The sequence below is a fragment of the Crocodylus porosus genome, unplaced genomic scaffold (assembly GCF_001723895.1).
Source record: "Crocodylus porosus isolate Cpor-Errol unplaced genomic scaffold, CroPor_comp1, whole genome shotgun sequence".
NCBI classification, from domain to species: Eukaryota; Metazoa; Chordata; order Crocodylia; family Crocodylidae; genus Crocodylus; species Crocodylus porosus.
Window position 1 is genome coordinate 29,099,501 of NW_017728951.1, and position 22,623 is coordinate 29,122,123.

General features: G+C 40.6%; 1 protein-coding gene and 2 long non-coding RNA genes across 4 annotated transcripts in view; 2 read left to right on the forward strand and 1 right to left on the reverse strand.

Annotated features, from left to right (window-relative positions):
- The first annotated feature begins 3,935 nt into the window (after window positions 1-3,935).
- The window catches only part of DUSP11 (dual specificity phosphatase 11), a 44,164-nt gene continuing 25,476 nt past the window's right edge, over window positions 3,936-22,623 (forward strand). Inside the window, exons 1-2 of one of the 2 annotated variants that reach the window (XM_019555901.1) lie at window positions 3,936-4,095; window positions 4,512-4,588. In XM_019555901.1, coding sequence (XP_019411446.1) covers window positions 3,970-4,095; window positions 4,512-4,588 — 203 coding nt within the window. In that variant the 5' untranslated portion in view covers window positions 3,936-3,969. Of the gene's footprint in view, window positions 4,096-4,510; window positions 4,589-22,623 lie in introns of those variants that run through there. The other variant, XM_019555902.1, reaches the window with a different exon arrangement.
- Window positions 7,698-19,997, reverse strand: LOC109324073. Its single transcript, XR_002104844.1, has 3 exons — window positions 19,985-19,997; window positions 17,827-17,832; window positions 7,698-7,761 (listed from the first exon to the last, which is right to left on the reverse strand). It is a non-coding gene; the product is annotated as an uncharacterized LOC109324073 (long non-coding RNA).
- Window positions 9,234-16,833, forward strand: LOC109324072. Its single transcript, XR_002104843.1, has 2 exons — window positions 9,234-10,659; window positions 16,739-16,833. It is a non-coding gene; the product is annotated as an uncharacterized LOC109324072 (long non-coding RNA).

Here is a 22,623-nt window from a genome sequence, read left to right on the forward strand (position 1 = left end):
GGGAGAACGTGATTCCCTGCTGAGATCGCAGGACCAAACATCACACGCAATCCCAGGCACATGCTCCAAGGTGGCTAGAAAGAGCCTTCTCAAGACCAGGCAAGCACACCTCACATAACTCGAAATTGCATAAGGGGAAACCACTTTACAATGTAACAAATATGGATATGTTTCAAGACCTTGACTGTACTGACCCCCAGACCCATTTCTACCACTTTTACAAGACAATTTCGGTACTCACCAATAGCAGACAGCACACACAAGCAGAGGGTAGTGGTGAACGTTACCATAATGGGGATGACAACTACAGAAACACGTGTCATAGACAATGAGCAAGGAGCACAGTCCACACAGGAGACTATATTTTGGTGGGCATCACTCCCATAATGCACTGCAAAAAGCAGCTGACTGAGGGCTTCCACCACACTGATCACATAAGAGTGAATTTACCTCACAGATGACAAATGCCTGGTATAAAAAGGGTCATTGTATAAGAGGGAATTTGCACTTATAGAACCCACATAAAGCGAGGGAAATCCGTACTTTCATTTTTAATAGTATATAATATAATTAAGATAGCCAAAAATTCTCTTTGAGACTAGCTTAAGCAAACTCTTAAAAGAAAACATTGACAACAGAGTGCCTTTGGAATACTTGGGCATATAGCTTTGTTAGAAAGTAGTAAATTAACTGCTTGAAAATAATATTTTCAGTCAATTTAAGCTTAGTTACCTTCCTGGTAAGGAGGTGATCTGGGGAAAATAAAGCAAGATAATACTGCCAGAATAAGATATGTTATTTTTATTAGATAAAAGTATTCTGAAAGATTGTTGTAACACTATGCAATAGATAGTTGGCACAACCATAGTACAAATCTAAAAGACTTCCTAACATTATATATTATAATTAATGTATCAAAATACTTGAAGTCTAGAACATAAAAGTATTTTCAATAAATATGTGTCCTAATAAAGTATTAGTATGGTACAGAATATTTTTAAAATATAATTAATAAAGCACCTTTTTCATAGCACTTTTCCTTCTCATAGATATCTTCTTCAGAATTCTCTCTTTAGCTGTGTCCTTCTGAATAATTAAAAAGTGTCATTTTAAGTAAGTATATATCCTCATGATACTCTATAGAATACTTATCTTTTGAATAAAATCTCATAATAAAAAAACTAATCAGTTCACCAAATGGCTTTTCACATTGCCAGGGCACAAAAAACTCAAAATCAACCACTGCTGTTTTGTTGCGGGGAGTCGGGGTGGGTTGTGGTAGAGGGCCAGATTAGCTTGTTTTTACTTAGCTGACACTGACAGTTAATACCTTTCTTGCTAATACTGATGTTCTAATTTAACGTGGCAGCCTTTGGGTGTTACTGTTGACATATGGCTGCTGCATGCAGATTGTCAATTACATATATGCACTTTCCTCCCTTGGTTTCTATTACCTGAGAAAAACTGTTACTGAAGTTTTTATAACCTGCACTAGCATGCTGAGAGACTGGAAAACAGGAATTTATTTGCCTGTTTCTTTGGCCTCTTGTATACCAGCCCAAACATTTCACCTTTATTTTTTTACGGGACCTGAGGATTATTTGACATAAAATCTTTTTCATTTCCTGAAATCCATAGTAATTTTTCTTTCCAACTCTTTGTTTTCATTACTTCGAAAATGTTTGAATTGATCACATTCAACAAACTGGTACCTGGTTAGGAGCCATTATGAAATATGTCCTCCTTCTCTCCCCTGCCTTTCTGCCTTTCAGCAGGAAGTTATTTTAACCTTCTGCCATATAAAGAAGATGGATCACAGACTGCTATAATTTTCATAATTTATCATTAAGTTTTTTTCTGAAAGTCTGGTCCAAAGTGAAACCTAGACCAACACTTGATACCTAATTGTAGAAAACCCAAATTCAACTCCTCCTCACAAGCAAACACTGGGAGAGATGCCAAAAACGCAGTATCACTCTTGAAAAACAGAAATGCTTTAGTTTACATGACTCCACAGCAATCCTTCTAACCAATTAAATGTTGCAATGCCCACATATATAGGGGCACGTGTCTACTCATATAGCTAAATATGTTGTAAGAAAGGCATTTTACCAAATGCATCCAAACACCAGTTCAATATATTCTGAACTGAAGTATGTGGGTATAAGCAATTCAGAATCTCCCTTGTCTTTTCATCTTTATTGAACATGATATTCTACAGTGTAATGAACTACATTGTGCTTTCTATGCAAGTTCCATGGATAAACTACCTCTTGCTGAGACGCAATGGAATAAATTGTCCTGATTTTCTCAGAATGTTTTGCATTAATATGATTAGGTAAAGTATGCAGGTAAATATGCAAAATGTGGTGTACAAACACATTTTACTTGTTATTGGTTAACAGGAGGATACCACTGCCCTGTTACAAATCATATTTCTGTATTGCACAGATGTATACTGAAAATTAATTTCCCTGCATGAACACGGTATGCGTTTACTTAGCACCAACCTTCCTCATTTGGAAATGTTGCAATCATTCAACCTTGAATGACAATTACTTCTAATAGCCTCAAGATACTATTGAATGTACTAATAATATCCTTGTTGACAGCCAAAATCTTAATTCCAAGTACTAAACTCTGGCTGTTTAATAATTCCCCACTCCCAGAGCTGCTAGCTAGCACTACAATATTTTAAACATTCTGCATACACAATCTGCAGAAGAAAGGAAAAAGAAAGAAAAATGTAGAAGATCTGTGGGTTTCCATATAGGTCTATGACCTATTGTCTATGATTAACATCACTTTGCAGCTTAAAATGTAAACATTAGTCATGTCCATCTTATCTGGAAAGAAATATAAAATTAATTTTAAAGTAACTTCCCTGAATTCCTTCTTCTGATGACAGTTCTCGTTTCTGGTCAGGATCCATTTATTCTGAAGTGTTACAAATAACTAGAAAAAGACCATGATATGTCATGTCATGGAATATTTGACATCAACATTATCAACTACCTCTCAAAATTAAACTATTCAACTTTTGTTCAGTTCATTTGAAGGAAAGAAACACTTAACCTGATTGCAATAAACCCAACAAGTTTACACTTCAAAAATGTCAACCAATGGAAAAAGTTTTTTCATGATTGCTTTTCCTCTGAATGTGTATTTCTATCTCTGCAATTTTAAAAGTTTAGAATGTCTCCCCTCGGCTATTTAAAACAATGTTCACTGAGAAATGTGACTACATTTATTATTATTAATTTGACTTTTTGAAATGTAGCTGTACCTCGGGATTAGAAATGATCACTGCTTTCCTAGTGCCAGACACATTTGAAGACTCATAAAATTCCAGCTCTGAGCTCTGTAATTTAGAAGCAGACATCTTAGGATATAAAGTGCTTCTACTTTGATAGTTTGCATTTGTGACATGGGAAAGGTCTCTGTATTTATTGATGAATGGATACAACGATCCAGTCAACTGAAGAACTAAAAAACACACCCCTCTATCCCAATGAGAAGGGATACACACGGAAGTCCTCTGTCTGCGCTTGCCCTTACACCTTCAAGAGGTACAAACCAAGCTGCCTGGGGTCTGAAACCAGGGCTGGGGCTCCGCCCGCAAAGCACAAGGGCCCGCCCTGCGCTGATCTTCTCCACAGGATGAAGCAGTGGTCGCCTGCTAGTCACGGCTCCGCAGCTGATTCTTCAGGAGCCAGAGGAGCCAGTCTCGGGCGACCCCGGATCAACGCGGAGCCAGGCTGGTAATGAGAGCCGCGCTTGAAACACGCCCAGACGCAGGGCGTTATAAACCCCTCCCCCAACCGCCACCCTCACGCCCGCAGAGGGCAGGGAACGGAGACAAGCAAACCCAGCTCCCCCACAAACGAGCAGGCGCACTGCGACCTCCGCGCTCATTGGCCAGCTGGGCGCTACGCGTAGCTTTACGTCACGCGTCGCGAGCCCTTGAGCATGCGCGCTGGGCGCTTCTCAGCTGCGCCGTGCGCCGAGCAGGCGCAGTGGAGGTGCTATTCGGGAAGGTTCGGCGGCAGCGCCTGTCTCGTAAGCGCTTTCCTTCGCCCGGAGAAGCTGCTCAGGGTACGGGCCTCCCCCTCTCGGCCCGGAGCCCCGCCCGTCGCCTCGGCTTGTCCCCGCGGGACCTGCCTCCGGCCTCTCAGGCTACCGGGGCCGGGCACGGGGTGTCGCGCCTGCCCGTGCACCGGGACGCGGCCTTCCCTCCCCTGGCGGTGGCTGCTCTCGCCTCCGCGGGAGGCCGGGCCCTGCCCCAGGCCGCGGGAGGATCTCGGCGGATCTTCCCCGCCCCCGCCTGGAGGCCGGGGGGCGCGGGCGAGGCTGCTTCTCTCCCCCTGTTCCAGTGCAGCAGAGGGACAATGGGGACGGCCTGTCCCAGGCTGCGCTGCGCTGCTCGCGCGTGGGGCCAGCCCCGCGCCTGTGAGAGAGAAGCGTGAGCTGGGCAGGGTGTTAACCGCGCGGTTCTCTCTCCTTTGCTGCAGTGCCCACTTTCACCGCTGCCTCCTGCTCTTGCTGCTCCTGCTTTCAGCATGGTAAAGAAGAACACTATCCCCGACGGGTAAGTATCCCTCACGCTGAGACAGGCAGGAGCGGGCACAGCCCTGCCGGCAGGGAGGGGGCACAGGCTGCCCCTCACTCTTTCACCACAGCCTCTTCTGTGCCAGCCCCACGGTGGTAAGGTAGGTATTGGCACCAAGGCAGGAAGGACATAGCCCATCATCCCCCAGGTGAGTATTATATCCCCAACTTGTCTATGAATACTTCTTCATCAAACCGTACCCAGCTCCTTCCTAAACTGCAAACTTCTACCGATCTTGAGGGATGGGACAGTTGTCCCCCTTTTCCCCCTTCTTGCACACTTACCCTGCCCTGAGAGCTTGGGAGAAATTGAAGGCTGCTGTTTGCATGTGGGGAATGCAACAGATCTCTTTTTCTTTACAGGTACAAGTGGTAAAGTGCAGAAGCACATATTTTATCCCATGTGTATCACTCAAGGGAGCTTAAACATTTATGGGCAGTAAGTGCTAAGAGTCAGAGTTCTGCCTTTGTCCTGTTGACCTGGCTGTACTACTGGTGGGACCCATGGGCTATACTTCAAACTAAAATAAGAGGGTGAAATTGCTCGCTTGTTTATTTTTTTTTTTTTAAAATAAAGTATAGCCCTTGTTTCTGATGATCGGCCAGCACAAACTACCTGGCTGGTTACATGCCCACTTAGGAGCTAGTAGCTGTGAAGTTGCCACTAAAATCTATGCCGCTTACCTAAAGATCTCCAATTGTTTTACAGAGGTGGTACTATACTTGTACTAAAGTACTGGTTAAGTAAGATCACGGAGCAAATGAGGAACAAGATCAAAAAAGGAGCTTGGGAATCTTGATCCCTGATTGCTGCTAAAAAGATACTGTATTATGAAACTAGTCAAGGGGAAATAAATAAACTTTGAAATTTATTCTTAATTGCCTCAAAGAATTTTTATTGAGTTCTGTCATAGCTTGCTGTGGTTGGGGAATTAAAATATTACTTTACCATAGTAGCTATTTAAGGAGCTGTAACTTGCTTGTTTTCTCTATCAAACACTTTAAGATGATTTAAAACTTCTGTCTTATTTTTATTTAAAGCAGTTTAGGGTTGTCTAACAGGAATGCAGAAAACTTGAAAAATAAGCATTTTTTCTTGCTTAAATTAGTTTATTTAAAACAGAATGTGTTTCAACTCATCAGGCTTTATTAATTTTTAATCTCTTTTCATCATATGAACTCCACTCACTTGTCTGACAGGTACATGTAACAGGGTATGACTTGACTTAAAATTACACGCGTTTTCTGGAAGGTGACCCAAAAGTTAAAGAAAAGGGTGGTGGCTTTTGATCTGCCACAATTCAGGTACCTTTATATTTTCAGTACTTTTAGCAGAATCATTAACTTGTAAGGCAGTGTGTAAGGAATGCAGCTCCTTGAACACTTAAGACTTTAACAGTGGAGCTGGAGAAACCAAATTGGAGAGGGAGTTCTATATAATTATTTCAAAACAGCAGTGCTCAAAGTTTTGTCCCTGTGTGCCAGATTGGGCCCCTTACAGCTTTGGCTGGCCCCTACATGCTGGGATCGGGCCTTGCATACCTGCAGGGGTGCTGCAGCTTGCAAAGCCATGCTGTCTGGCATGTGAGGCTCCTCAGAGGTCTAGAAATTTGACAGCAGGGGAGTAATGTCATGCTCCTCTGCCATTAAATAGTCAGACCTGTGGGGAGTCCTTTGGGCCAGATAAGTCCAGTCCCTGGTACTGTATTAACCTACAGGGTAGGGGTTGAACCACCCGTGTTTTAAAATATATCTTTATATCCTCATATCTTCAGTGTTGTGCACATAGACACCGAGAATGTATTCACTAGTACAAATTATTGGGATTACATTTTTAGTAAGAGATTGCTTGAATGAAAATGAAGTGTGTTTAATTAAATTGCAGCCAGTCTTCTAGGCGAGTATCTCAACAACATTCAGCATTCACTTCTTTTGGTAGGTTGTGATCACTGTGTTTGAAATGAGGGAGATTTTGAGCAGATCCCAAATTATCTAATTCTACAACAGTGGTCCATTTTTAAGTTTACTTTTAAAAGGAGCTATAGATAATACAGCTGACCCTGAATGCATGGCAGATTTGTTTTGCTCTCATTCCGTGTTGTTGTATGTTCTTTATAAATCTGCTTTTCTTCCCATTTATAAAAAGAATAGTGAAACTTTAGGGTTTGCCTGTATGTGGAAGTTCTACTGGTATAATTATACAGGCATAATTAATGCAGTTGGTCCCCCATATTCCTTGCACCATTACCTTGTACCATTATTGCTTAGTCCCCCCCCAAAAAAAATGTTATATGGTACATCATAAATATATTTGTACCATATAACATTTCTTTTTTTGGGACTAAGCAAAAATGGTAAAAAGTAATGTATGCAAGTATAACTACATCCATGACAACTTAACTTTTGGATTGACATCAATAGTTCTTAAGCAAATACAGCATTTTAGCACCTTGAATTATGTATCTTTTGGTGGTGAATTGGTTTTAAACAACCATGTTACATAATGTTTTCAATCAGTGTTTTGCAACAGCAGAATAAACCAGTAGAGGGCGTTCAAGGTATCTGGCAAGCTACAACTGGAGCTGCTGTAATGCTAACCATTATATAATTTTGCTTGTTTTTGTGCAACAGTATCCAGAGTTGAAATTTGGTGAACAGCATCTCGAGTGAAGTCTAACTCTCAAATTTCTGTAGAAATAACAATTTCTTACTTGGCTGACTTGATTCCCATGTTTTATTGTGGGTTATTGATATTGTCTAAAAAAACAGGAATGTATTTTTATTTTATTTTATTTATTGCTATTTTTTCATGTGTATGTACTGATTAAATTCACCAAAGAGGGAGTGAATTAAGTTGCTCATACTTGCATATTGAGCAGAATTGTTTATACAATTCTAAATGGTTATGCATATGAAAGTTTATTAAAGGAAATTGGACTGCATGTCGCCCATAACTTTACATTCATGAGGCTGCACAAATTTAACTGATTATATAATTGGACCTGTGAAACGCTTACTTGCAAAGCTAAATGAAAAGGAAAGGTTACAGTTTGGATTCAGATGTCTTTTTCCTTGTAAAAAGAAACCAGTTTTTTTGCAGGTAAGCTGAGAATATGTATTTGAGGTGAATGAGGCAAATTCCTGACCTTGTGACTCTGCTTTAAGATGAGGCCTTAAGAGATCTTACATTTTAAAAAATACTAAGGAAAATAGAAGATAGTTCATTGTATGAATGTGTGGGGAATTGATGATGTCCTATTTCTGTACAGTGCTTAGGCTTAGATCATACACTACAGTGCACAAGTATGAAGCCACATATTATTCTATCCTATGGAAAATAAACAGAGGGAGTTCCTCTCCAACGTTGTTGAGTTGCAGCCTTTCAGCTCCAGTAACCTTTCAAGCTCCTGTGTGCCTATTCTACAGGGGTTGGAGAGAAAAGCAGGTGGCAAGATTCCATCTAGCTGCAGGTCCCTAAGTAACTATACCCTTTTTCATATCCTCTTTTACATGTATTGGAATATTTGCCCCCCTTCCCTCCCGCCCCTCCCCCCCCCATTTCTGAGCAATTAGTAACTTGATACAGCTTTTTAATGTACTGTAATTCCCCCCCCCCATTAGTGGTACAGTCTTATCTTTTATTATAAGGTAAGCAGAGAACTGTAGTAACTACTCTTTAATTATACATATTTATAAAGGAACTTATTATTTATCTTTTGGGAATTAAGTTTTAGCTGTAAACAAGTATTCCATTACAATTATTTCATTTTTCCCATTGTGACTTTTGAGAAACAGACTAATGGTCTTCACTAGCTTTCCACTCTTGGTTTAAATAACTTTCTAACAGATTAATGCTACCATTTACACTTCTTGGATGATTCTGGTGAGCTGTCGCTGCACCTCTACAGGAAAAAAAAAATCTTGGTCCCTTAAAAATATACAAGAATGATGCTATTAGAAATTGAAGAGTTCCATTTATGTGTGGAACAGTAGAGGAAATACCAGTATCTTCATTTTGCTGCTACTGTGTTCTGTTTAATTTTGGTTGTGTACCACTTATGTGCAAGACGCATGCTGAGGCTTTATGGTCGTTCAGACTTCGGCACCTCTGTCCAAACTATTGATGTCATCATCAGTTCCCTGGGATTTTGTGGGACAATGGTACACTTCACAAAAGCCAGCAAATATCAGTTGTCCAAAGTTGTTTGCGACTAGTCACATGTCTCATGACCATTGTTTTTTCCATGCATTATTAATGCTACTGAGAGCTGTCAAGTACAAGGCAAGACAGTATATCCTTTCAAAGCTGCTTCTGATGCTGAGAAATCCAGTTATATAATTATTTTACCAAACATCTACTTATTCTGATAACCTTGGTAAAGGTGGGCAAGCTAGATCCTTTGCTTGAATTGTTTAAGTTGAATAACTATTTTGCAAAGCTGCCATAGGAGAAAGTACGTATGTTAATGTTGACTGCATGAAATATACAGAATTGTATATAATAGTCACAGCAGTTAAAACCTGAAAGTGGAAACATAGCTATGCATACATTTTTTCTGTAATCTGTTGTTCTAAAATAATTTTAATGTTCCTGTTATAAAGGTACAACTGCACTTTTCACAGGAACTGATTAAACAGTAGGATTTCCTATATAAACCACTGAATTTCACTGGATAACATTTCTTCCTAATACTTGGTGAGCTGTCATATGAGTTAAGATTGATCATTCATATGGGTGAAAATATCTGCTGCCATTTATTGTGATACTAAGATTTACTGTTTGGTGTTATTGTTATATGCAGTTCTGCTTAACCTATATTTTATGGCAACTCTGGATAGCATTTACTGTATTTTCTTTCGTACTGTATTTTTCTAGAATAAGAAACGCACCTTATTTTTGAAAGTGGAGGAAATCTATCCAAAATCAATGTATTTCCAAAATCCAAAATTTTGCAAATCTATCCAAAATTTATTATTGGATTGGGGGGGAGAGGTGGGGAAATGATCTAGCCTTGTAATAACTGAATAGCAGCAGCTAGGGAGCTGAACCCACTCCATTTTTCTGCTCCGTGTGGATTGCGTGCAGAGCAACATTCACTTTTGTCCTTCAGAAACTTAAATGGCAGGAACTGCTGTTATTGTATTTCCTCACAACATGCACTCTGATTTCCTAGGTTTTGGAAATGGGACATGTTATATGTGGGAAACTAGGCTAGGTAGTAGTTATAAGGCTACTCAGTTTTTGTTAATATGATGGGGGTAAGTTTAAACCTGCTAGTCAAATTTGACATCTGCTTATTAAGGCTTGTCTGTGGGACTCTTTTTAAACCGCTTTTTTAAACATACTTGTTCAGATGACTTCTTTGTCAGATGTCTCTGCTAAACTGCTAATGTTTCAGGGTCAATTACAAACTTTTCATGGACACCTTTCTGATTTAGGGTAAGCTCACCTACAGTCATCTTCTAAAATGTCTTCCTCAGAAACATACATCCCTGCCCTGCTGCACTGTCTTTCTGTTGCCTTGAGTTCTCCTAGTACTTCAAGGTGTGCTGCTCTGCACTGCAGCACCCCACTGCTTAGGGTGAGGAGAGGGAAGTTGGGGAGATGGAGCCCCAAGCCAGAGCAGTGGGGCAAGCAGAGGCCAGTAGCCTAGGGGTTGTAATTTAGCCCCTTGTAAACTGTCAGTTGGATAGCCCTGAGCTAGAGTATTGTAATGAAAATATAATTACAATTCTGTAATTGTTTTTTGGCAACTATTTTCAGGCCTAAATAACTTCATGAAAAACATACGTAGCCTTTGTTTTTTCTTCTTGTTCTCGTGCCGAAAGCAACTTGCTTTTTCCTTAGAAAAGCGGGTAAAATTACTGATGTTTTAAAGTGGTTGAATGAATTTAGGGAGAGAGTGCTTCCGTACTATGAGGAGGAAGAGGGGTTGGGTTGTAGGGGAATTGAAGATTCAGACATTTTATTTACAGAAAGTAAAATCTTGATAGTCATATGAAATATTCACACATTCGAAAAATTAGAAAAATAAAGATCTAATTGAAAATGTATTGTGTTTGTGTGCTTGCTGTTTGTCACCATTTATTTAACTATGTCTTCTTGGCTGCTTTCCTGTTAAAACAATAAACTTAACTTGTGGCTTTGGACACTCTGGAATCGAGGAAATTTGAATCTGTGTCAAGACCCTGAAGATATCAAAGTTACGTGGCCATTCTGATGTAAAAGTGGGCCTTGGCTACCCATCCTGTCAACCCTTTCAAAATGCCAAATGTGGGTGGCATACATGTTCTCACTTAACGCTGAAAAGTCTAATTTGTTTTGAGGCTGTGTAGTAATATATTTCAGACTTGGATTTTCTGCTATTTGCTGGTTAGATGCACCTCCATTAACATTCTCTTTCCTGAATATAATTTACTCACCTGGGTTTTTCTCCTACATCCTGAGCATTTCTTAGGAGGGGTTCAAATATTGCTATGATATATATTGGCCAATCCTTGGTTCATTTCTTTTTTTTTTTTTTTCCCATCTGCTTCCATGTGACTTCAGCCAGTTCCATGGATTCAGCTGTTACTTCGGTACTGTTGATTCCTAGATCTACTTCTGCACCCCCAACCTTTCACTATTACTGCATTCAAATATTGCTGCCTTTTTCTGATAACTTTTTGGATTGTTGTCAGTTATTTAAGGATTCACTTGCAACAACTATTTTCTTCTTTTTTTAAAAAAAAAAAATCTAAGCCTTTTAACCTTAATACTATCTTCACTTTCTGACTTGCTTGTATCTTAGTTTAAATGTCCTCTTGCATAATTTCCTCTTTATTCCGTATCGGTATCTTTTGGCCTTCCACAACTTGCATCTTGCCTTTCTCTACATCTATCCAAAATTACTATTAAAATAATTTTCCTGTTCCTTCACTGGTTCTTCCTTGCATTCTAGAACAAATACAAGATTATTCTCTTCAAAACTCGGCATTGCCCTGTTTTTTGTTTCAGCCTAACCCTCTCTTGTCTTCCCTGTTTTTTCCTTTTGCTTCTGTATCATTTTGCCAGACACTGTATTATTAAAAGTAGTCTGCAATCTGTGCTCCTTATTTCTTTTGATGTATAGTGCCTCAAATTGTATTAAAGTTGTTTTTTCTCTTATTCCCAATGCTTCTACAGTAGAAAATTATTAAAATTTCTAATAGTTTTGCTTACTGTTTTCTTGAAAAGAACAAGCCAGTTTCTTTTTGAAGTAAAGGCTTAGAAATTTCACAAAGTGAGTTTTTTGCCAAATTTTTCCTTTTCTGTATTTGAATTATATTGGTGTTCAAAAGAAGACAAGATCTGAAAATTTGGTTAAAACACTTCTTACCTCTCTTAGTAAGCCTAGGCTTGGATATCAATCTTCGTATTTCCCTGTACTTTCAGGCAGAAGACAGATTATGCAAGATGATTTCTAATGCAAATTTAAACCTTCAAAGACTTTCTACATAAGAAACTATATTTTGTGGTGATTGGGTGGGGGAAGGAGATATCTGAATTTTGTATAGTCTTCTCAGCTTGCATTCAGTGCCAAAAATGCCTCAGACTAAGTATCAACCTTACTTGTTTGAAAGAATTGGAATCTACTAGTGTTATGTTTGAGAAAAGTTTAAGAGGAAGGAATTTTGTTGCTTTTATCTCATGCATTTGATAGTATTTTCTAAATTTAGCTCAGGGAGAGTTGTTTGGCTTTGGTTTTGGTTTTTTGGTCCCTGTGTAGTCATAGTTAACTTAATCCTGTTTGGATTTGTTTGGACAGTGAAAGCAGAAACTGCTTGCTTTCTTTTTAAATAAAATGTATGATTTCTAAAGCTGTAAAAGTTGCCAGGTGTTAAGTGTAACTTCTTGTAAATTAGCAAGACAGCATGGTACCAGTCACCTACTTAACATTTAGCAGCAACTTTTTGAATATAGTAAATTGTTGGTAGGAAATAAAATAAGTAAATGTGGAAGCCAGCCTTATATTTTCCAGGGCAGATGTTCATGTCAGTCTCAGAGAACTTAATCCTTACATTTCTGTTTCTTTTCTTTTCCTTCATTTGTTATTTCTTGTTTTTAAATCAGGGGTGTCACTCATCTGACCCTCATGTCGCATGAGTGGCACAGGACAGCCAGTCAAACCAGTCTGGAACCTGCAGCATCTGCCCCATTTTACTGCTCAGAAGTTTTCAGTTAACAGTGCCATAAGGGTTGTGGTGCTGGAAAGTAACAGAACTTGTTTTATTTAAATTAAGGCATCTTCTTCATTTTGATAATAAACAACGTATAATTATTTGAGCCAACCCATCAACATCTAGAGTAGTGTTCTAAAGTGACAGTATAAAAATACCAGTTTAAAAATGTTTTGTATTACAGTCCAAGTGTAGTCCATCTGGCTAACCTAAATAAATGTTGTGATCCAGTTCTACTTGTTTTGGTTCTTGGGGTTTTTTTTGTTTTTGTTATGTTTTATGTTAACCCCCATTTTAAAACTGGCTTGATCCTGTTCTTGAGAATTATGATGAAAAAAATTGGAACTAACAAGACCTACATGTTGTTTAGATAATTGTTTGTTTGTTTATTCCTTTCTCCTGCATCTGAAATGATAGTTTTGTGTGCAATTTCTGTCCCTAGCCACAAACTGGTATAAGTGATCAGAAACCATTTCAAATCTGTAACTCAACAGAAGTTCAGTGCACATAAACTGCTTTCAAAATGGCCAAAACTGGTTTAAAATAAACCTGGGTGACCTGTAGTATTAGACTTCACTGTTTTTTAGGTTAAATTTGGTTTATTGAACTTCTGTCCCAGATCTCCTCCAGGTCCAAGTTGACTTGGAGTCCCCCAGCATCCTAGGATGCTTTGCACGTCCTCTGCAACCTCACCCTTGCAGGGTAGGCAGCCTAGTCTTGGCCCAAGCTGTCTCTTCCAACTGAGCATGGAGGTATGGTCTAGCACCTCCCAGCTTTTGGCTTTGGGTCATTGCAGGCATGTGGCTGCATTTCCAGAATCAAGAGAGAGCTTTATCAGTTCAATCTATGCATCTTAGGTTAACCTGTAAAGATAGAATCAATTCAGGCTTGGACTTTCTGACTGTCTGTACTTAGCCTGCGAGTTTACCTCTGACTCGTAATATAAGCTGATGCTAGATAATATGGTGTTTGTAAAGTGCCAGTTGTATTTATGGTAACAGGTAATTAAAACAAAATGGCCTTAATTGAGAGATGCCCCATTCTGCACTCACTTCTTGATCCATTGGCATATAACTTGGGAAATGGTGGGAAAATATTTTAAATAGGACAAAAAAATCCATTTCCATGACCTTACTTACCCATTCTTCTGTCCAAAGTGATTTGAAGCATTCAAGAAGGAAGATTCATTTAAACTATAATTCAAAAGAATAATAAGTCGCCAAAATATGAGGTTTTAATAAAGAATTTCCTAATAGTTAAGTTACTGACTGAAACCATACAAAAGGCCAAGTAGTTGTTGCATACCAGGTTATGCCCTGTAATATGTTGGAAATAAGTTGTGCTCGTAGTTAAGTAATTAAAAGCTCTTGATTTTTACCTTTGTTGTCCTAATCTTGGATCAGGTTACTATGCCACTAATTTAGGATAAACATAATAAATAACTTCTTTCAGTGTAAAGAAATCTGACATCTATGAGGTCTTTTTCCAGCAAAGATTCCAGTATTTAAATCAGAAAGCTAGTTTGTAGCTAGACAGTGAGCTTTTCCAAACTGAGATATATTAAATGTGCATTAACTTTTTGGCTGTTTTGTTTAACTTTTTTTTTTAGTGTTGTGAATATTGTACCCCAAATCTGTATCTAGATAAGGTTTTTATTTTAATCTAGACTTGCTGAAGTATCCCTTACTTTTGAATTTAATCTAATATTAGGTGCTTTTGAGAATTGTATTTTGTTGAGTGAGAAATAAATTGCAAAGGGATGTGAAAGGTAACAAGGGTTTATACAAGTATGTTGGTAGCAAGAAGAGGATCAGGGAGTGTGGGTCCCTTACTCAATGGGGGAGGCAACCTTGTGACAGTGGATGCTGAAAAGACTAAAATGCTCAACGCCTTATATGCCTCCAGTCTTCACAGGCAAGATCAGCTCCCAGACTAACGCACAAGGCTGCACATTTTAGGGGGGAGGTGAGCAGCCCACAGTGGTGAAAGAACTGGTTAGGGACTATTTAGAAAAGCTGGATGTGTACAAGTTCATGGGGATAGATGGGATGCACCAGAGGGTGCTGAGGGAGTTGGCTGATGCAATTTGCAGAGTCAGTCACCATCATCTTTGAAAACTGGATGGTGATCAGGAGAGGTCCTGGATGATTGGAGAAGGGCAAACAGTGCCCATTTTAAGACAGGGAAAAAGGAGTATCTAGGGAACTACAGACCAGTTAACCTCACCTCAGTCTCTGGAAAAATCATGAAGCAGGTCCTCAAGGAATCCATTTCTAAGCCCTTGAAAGAGAAAGTGATTAAGAAGTCAGCATGGATTCACCAAGGGCAAGTTATGTCTGACCAAGGTGATTGCTTTCTATGTTGAGATGACCAGCTCTGTGGATGTGGGAAGAGCAATGGATGTGATACCTTGACTTTAGCAAGACTTTTGATACGATCTCCCACAACGTTCTCGCAAGCAAGCTAAAGAAGTATGGGTTAGATGAACGGACTGTAAGGTGGACAGAAAACTGGCTGGAGCATTGGGTTTAGAGAGTAATCAGTGGCTCAATGTCTACCAGACAGCTGCTGTCAAGTGGAGTGCCTTGGGGGTCAGTCCTGGGGCTGGTTTTGTTCAGTATCTTCATCACTGACCTGGAAGAGAGCATAGAATGCACTCTCAGCAAGTTTGCAGATGACACCAAGCTGGGGGGAGTAGTAGATATGCTGGAGGGTAGGGCTAGGATTCAGATTGACCTTGACAATCTGCAATCAGAGAGTTGGACCAAAAGGAAACTCATGAGGTTCAACAAGGACAAATGCAAAGTCTTGCACTTAGGACAGAAGTATCCCATGCACCAGTACAGGCTGGGGGTTAACTGGCTGGGCAGCAGCTCTGCAGAAAAGGATCTGGGGCTTACAGTGGACAGTGAGCTGAATATGAGCCAGCCTTGTGCCCTTCTTACCAAGAAAGCTAACGGCATACTAGGCTGCATTAGGTGTGTTAGCAGTAGAGCTAGATGATGTCCTGAGGTCCCTTTCAACCCTAACTTTCTATGATTCTAACAATCTTGCTAAACTTTCAATCAAGGGAGTGTCTAGAAATCTTTATGTAAAAACAGATTGTTGGCTTTCTCTTGATTTATCATTGTTTTCCACAGTTTAGAAAATGTTAAAAGCAAAGCATGAAACTCGGTTGCTTAAGTGATTGGGCAGGAAGATGGAAATAAAAGCTGTTTTGAAAATGGTATCTTCTTTCTTTCCTAGCCTTAAAACCATATATACTACTATACAAGGGACTAGAGAATTACATATTTTATATATATATGATTTAAGGTCCTGTAAGTGCGTATTATGCTAAAAGGACTGCTTTCCAAGAGCTTGGGCTACAAAACAACTTTTAATTGAAATACATCTTTGACAGAAGTTACCACTATGCATCTCATCTGGCGTTAAATTATGCTGCCTGAACTGTCAGCTATTAATGCTAACTAGTAGGATAAGAGTTATGTTAGTTTTTGTTCCCTGTTTCATGTAGATAACCTCAGAAAGGCTGATATTCAGTTGCCCCAGGCATTACTTTGTTTAAAAAAAAAAAAAAAGTAGGCAGAAATAGCAGTGAATAAAACATTCATATAACATTTGAGCAACAGTTTCTTTTTTAAAAATATATGGCCAAAACCTTATTACCTGTTTTGTCTTATTTAGCTTACTACTGAGATATTTAAGTGTAAATAAATTATCCTTTTTAATCAGACTGTACTTTGCATCTGAAGCATTCAAAAGTTTGCCTCCTCTAATTAAAACTAAATCTGTTTTCAATAAATCTACCATAGTTGACTGACTGGTTTAGCATAATGGGAAACTGAGGGTTATATTTCATAGTGATGCACAGTGGACATTCAGTAAAATTCTTTGTATGAAAATAATTGTACTTTTGAACTAGATTAAGTGCATAAATTGTGTATCCAGCAACTCTTCCCTAGCTGTACATATCTGCTCTCCAATTTATCAGGTAATTAAGAATAAATGGAAGAGCTTACAGTTGCACAATTTAGTTCTCTCTTGCTTTTAACATGAAGTTCCATTCCCCCATGCCCCTTTTTTTAATATAGGGCTTCTACCTGCCTCTGCTCATTCAATAAGCAAAGTTCTTTATAAACTAAATAAATTTTAGGTTAGGAATGAAACCCCAATTATTACTTGTAGTGATATCAAATGGTTGGGTTTTTTTTAATGTAGAAAGAAGCTTTCTAAATCTTTTAGTTCTCCAGTATTTTGCTATTCCTGTTCCTTTGAAAATAATCATTCTTTTTCAGCCCTGAAAAAACCCTTATTTAGTAGCCCTTCATTGTATCTTATATAACTTCACTTTGATTTACGTTCTCAACCCCCCCCACACACTATTCTTTTTTTTTTTTCTTTAAACCTTTATTATTAAAAAAAATAAAAGCAAAAGGTAAAGGTACAAATATATTCATAGACTGTTAGGGCCTGGAAGGGACCTTGCAGATCACTGGGTCCAGCTCCTGTGCTCTAGGCAGGAAGACGACTGAGGTCAAGTGACCCCAGCAAGGTGACTGTCCAGTCTCCTCTTCAAAACTTCCAGGGTAGGTGACTGTACACCCTTTGGAGGAAGTTTGTTCCACAGTCTAGACACCCTGACTGAAGGAGTTTTTCTGGTATTAAGCCTGAAGCAGCCTTCCAGGAATTTTTGGTCCTGCTCTTCCCCAGGGGTTCCCTAGTGAACAGTTGTTCACTGAGCTCCTGATGCATTCCTTGAGCTTTTCCAGGGGTCAAGCATAAAAAACTTGTCGGTGACAAGAAATGCTGCATTACCAGAGAGTGAAACCCCCTCCCCTCCATGCCCATTGTGCAGTAACAGATGTAGGGCTGGCTATCCATCTTCCACAATGTGGAGTGCCCCCTCAGTAGCTCAGCATGACAAACTTCCGCATTTTGTTGCAAAGTGAAGTGTCCAAATTCAGATGTGATATGCCTGGACCAAGAAGTGGAAAATCTAGAGGGCATTATCAAAACCACCTCCTGTAAACTCGTTTCTGAGGATTTTCAGTCTTGCCATCTTGGCCTGGCCCAGCAGGAAATTGGTCAGGCAGGTCATGCTTCACTTAACTGTTTGGTGTGGAATAGAGATGTACGCAGTCTCGGAGAAGTCGAAGTTCAGCATGCCAAAGAGGTTGCTAAGAGCAGCTGCAGCTGTAGCTAGGGGCTGTCCAGGTAGGCGTGGAAGCTGCTTTCTGTCTACTAAGCTGCTGTCAGGGCTTGGGGTTGTTGTACATGGTGGACTTTCAGGTCAACAAGTATATCCACAGTGAAGGTAGTCTTCACTTCAACCAGAAGTTGCACAGCAAATAGTGGGCCCAGCTGTTCACCCAGGGCTTTGGCTGAGAACCCAGTGGAGTGAGCCGAGTTGAAGAGGTGGATTACCTTGACAGTGTGCAACTGGACCACAAGCAGAGTTGAGGGTCAGTACCCTTTGCTACAAAGCTAAGTTATAGACCAGCAGCTTTGTAAATTGTAAATGCCTGCTCTGTGGTCTTAGTTGGACCCTAAGCCTGCCAGGCCCAGGTGTCGCTGTGGTAGAAGTGTGGCACAGTATCCCAGTTAAGGTGATCAGGGTCCAACAGAAAAAGGTCTAGATAAAGGTTGAGATTCCCCCACCTAATGCAGGAAAGCAAAAGCCAGCTGTTGACAGAGAAAGGGTCCACCAGCGAAGAGCAGGTATTGAAAGGCTTCATGTGGAAGGCAGCCTGCCTACTTTCCATGTTTTGGCCCTGACCCGCTTCGTTGGTGGGCAGGTAGGGGAGAGCCTGCTGGAGCCTTTTAAGGAGGTTCATTCATATGTCCAGGTTGGTGCACCTGTTCCACCTGTTGCCAGCCATGAAGTAGGAAAGGCTGGGTAGGTGCCTGTGCTACTGCTGTAGTCAACCACCTCACCAAGGCCTTCCCAGTTCTTGGCTAGATAGGCTGGCAGCCAAATGAAGATGCCTAGGACTTGGAGACCGTTGTGGCACTGGGGCATGTCTGGAGGCTAAGCACTGACCCAAGGTCTAGGAGAAACATGTCACTTAGCCCAGTTGGTATAGGCTGAGGAGGTGTGTTTGTAGGCCTGTTGATGGTCATCCAGGGACTGGACTTCCTAAACACTGTCTTCAGTAATTGCTAAACACTGTCATCTTATTTGGGGGTCCAGTAATTGGGGCTGTGGGCAGTAGAGGGATCAGGCCTGTCAGATGCTGTCACAGCTCATAGAACAGCATCTCAGTGGTTAGGGCACAGCATTCTGGAGAAGAGGCAACCCTACCAGGTGCCCCTGTATTCTGGGAACAGAGCATGTGCTCTCTGTTCTTCAGGAGGCTAAAGGTGTCCTGGTACAGGAGCTGGATCATTGAGATGAAGACAGTCGTAAAACCAAAGGTGAACCCAATCAAAGGCTTTTGCTTGATCCAGAGAAACAAGACTAATGTTTGAACTGGAGAGTTCTGCAGCTGCCAGAAGTCACACAATAGAAACAGGTTTTCTTGGATGGTTCTGTAGGTACACAGTAGCTCTGTTCAGGACCTGTTTGTGGCCATGACCTTTTGAGCTGGTTGGCCAGGATTCTGTGATTGGTACACAGGAGCAATACTAGTCACTAACTCTTAATGTTTCTGAGATCCCCTTGGGCAGCAGTGTGATGACTGCTCACCAGCAGCTCACAAGTAGGATCCAAGCTTTGAGGCCCTCCTACAAGATGGCCAGAGGTCCAAGCCAAGAGGGGCCAAAAGGTCTTGCAGAATTCAATGGGTAATCTTGCAATGCCTGACTCCTCCATGGTGAGGCCGTCAGTGGCAGTGGTCAGTTCTGCCAAGGATACCTCCTGTTTTGAGCTTGTTAGTTTCAGACATGGAGAGTTGGAAGAGGACCTTATGCAGGTCTTGGTTGGCCTCTAGGCAGGCAGGCTCAGTTGTAAACAGCTCCCTGTAGAAACTAACAGCATGCCCTCACATCTTGACTGGGTCCATGTGCACTTGGCATAAAGGTTATAAAATGGCCAATGATCTTTATTCTGGCCACTTTTTGTCTAGGTTGAAAAAGAACATAAGGCATCAATCAGCTTCTGTGAGTTCTTAGAAGGGGGCTCGGGTTCTTGTACCCTAAGCCACAGCCTCTTGTTTTCTTGTGTTTTTCCTGGAACTTAAGGCTCTCATACAGCCCATGGTCATTAACAGCATTCCTCAAGGTACCTTCAGGTTCCACGATGTCTTCCTCAAGGCCTTGCACACTGCAGTAGCAGTCTTGGGTTGTCTGCTATGTATATTGCTGGCAGAAAATCTTAATTTTTGCTTGCTCCATTTCCCACCACTGCTTCCAGGGGGGAAAGTCACTTCTCAAAACTGCCCAGGTCTGCGAAGCACTTGTGGAACTGGGCATCCTGCAGGAAACTAGCACTGAGCACCAGTAGGGTGGTTGCCTATAAGCCAAGTCAGGAAAGTCTTATTTCATATCAGACCAGCCTGTGATCTAAGAGTTCTGATGGAATGATCTGGCTTCAGCAAAGCAGATACAGGTGGTGTTTGATGGGGAGCAGATCCAGGTGAGTCAGGAAAGACCATTTGTACTTGCCCACACCTGGTTATATTGCCTCATGCTAGAATGGAGGTTCCATCATGCATCAGGCTTGCTGCCTGTAGAGTGGGCCTGCTGCTATAGAGTGAAGGGTAGATGGGGCTCTGGTCCATTCCTGGAGGGTGCAGTTAAAATTATTCCCCAAAAGGAGTTGGTCATTGTCATCAGGACAGGTCTGCAAGAGGTCAGCCAGCAACCTGGGGAAAAAAAGCACCCTCTCCCACCTTTCATTGGGTGAATAGGTGTTAATTAGGATGAGGAAGCACTGCTTCACAGTGGATCAAAGTACTAGGAGGTGACCAGGGACAATGTCCTGAGCCACCACTGAAACCAGTCTGTTTTTGCAAGAAGAGGATGACAATGTCCATGGTAGAACTTGTCCCATGATTGAAGAGAGCTCTTTCTTCCCCTCCAGGTAGTGCTCCAGTCTGCCTTTCAGTCTTGTCTGTGTGCGTCTCTTGTAACACAATGAAATGTAACCATTTCTGGTTCAGGAACTCAGAGCTGCTCACTTTCCAGAGTTCTTGTATTCATTCCCCCTCCCCTCCCAGCCACCTTCCTGTGTCTTCCAAAACAATATAAGTTTATCAGATGCTACTCATAACTTCAGCACATTACCTCAAATGCACACTTATTAGAACTAGATGGTACAATCTTCTGGTGGTGATAGAAATTTATACAGCTCTGATTCTGTTAGTCTGTAAGGTGCACCTCTACCCTTCCTTCAGGCTAACATGGCTAACCAACTGTCTTCTGTTTTTTGTGACAGTGGTAGCAATATTTAAACATGTAGTTGAAATGCAGTTTCCATCTTAATCTTAGTTGCTTGCAGCTTTCTGAAACTAATTTATTTTGGGTTGTATTTTAATTGATCTTTAGACATTCATGTATTGGAAAGTTTCAGCAAAACTTAATTCTGATTTATTTCTGTGTGTGTGAATGACTTCTTTGTTCTCTGAGCAGAATTTTCAATGTGTATCATTAAACAGTGACTAAATCAGTTTTTGCCAAGATTGCTATTTTATATTGTTGATGAGATATAAGGAACAAACTAAGTTGAAAGGTAATTGGTTTAGCAGCTTTGAAGCTGTGATCAAGCATTTTCACACATAAACAGTTGGGCGGTGTATTTTAGGTTTTTTTGTGCTAAACCGGTTGCTTAGAGGCAAGTAAGTTGCATATAAGCAATACTATTAATTTGTTTTTTTAATTCCATTGAAGATCATTGAAAGCTGGAAGTGTTGTGAAAAGTGACTTAGTCTTTTAAAATCCTTAATAGTATTTGGGGGAAAAATGTGCTGTTTAGCCATGTCCTTTTGCAGAATACAGCAGTTAAAATAGACAGTATAGAATCTTCTACTTTCTGTTCCCATCTATGCTACTGGCAAAAAATTAAAACATCCTGTTACAAGTAACCATTTATTTTGTGGGGTTGAGGTTGCAATTGTGTGGAAAGGTTGTTGAGAAGTTAGAGAAGGTCCAGTGAAAGAACAAAAAAGATAAAGACTTGGAAGGCAAGCCAAAGGGGTTGAAAAAAAATTAAGTATGTTTAGGAGATTATATGGGGACCTGATAGCAGTCTTCAAATATCTGCAAGTCTGCCATAGCGCACCTTTTCTCCCTCACTGCAGAGAGCAGGATGTAGTGCTTGTTTGAAATTTCAGTAAATTGGGTGTCAGGAAAATTTCTTTGCTGTTAGAACAGTGAGGCAGTAGAGTAGACTGCCTGGGAAAGTTATGGAGTCTCCTTCATTTGAGGTTTTCAAGAAGAGGTTGGATAAGCATTGGTCAGGTATGATTTACAAGTAACACCACACTCTAGGCACTGAGAGGAGCAACAGTTGGATGCCCACGCGATTTCCATATACACATTGTTCAGAGACCATGAGGAAGTTCTGCAGCCTAGAGCATGTCGAAGTCAATGAGGACCATGCTAAGCAGCAGGAGAATGACGCAGAGCTTCACAACTGATGGGGAAATGAAAGAAGATTTAAAAGATCTGGTATGTTGTGGAGGGGGTAGAATAACAGGGAAGTTCTGGCTCTAGTTAATATGTCATGCATGGAGTTGTTTGCAGCTCCCAGGTTGCAGTGCAAATTCAAGGATGTTGGTTATCCCATGTTTCTGGACCTTGCTGGTTCTACATGGGGCTAGGAAGAATTTTATTCTATCCTGTTAAGGGTGTCGGTGTTTTTTGTTGGGGGGGGGG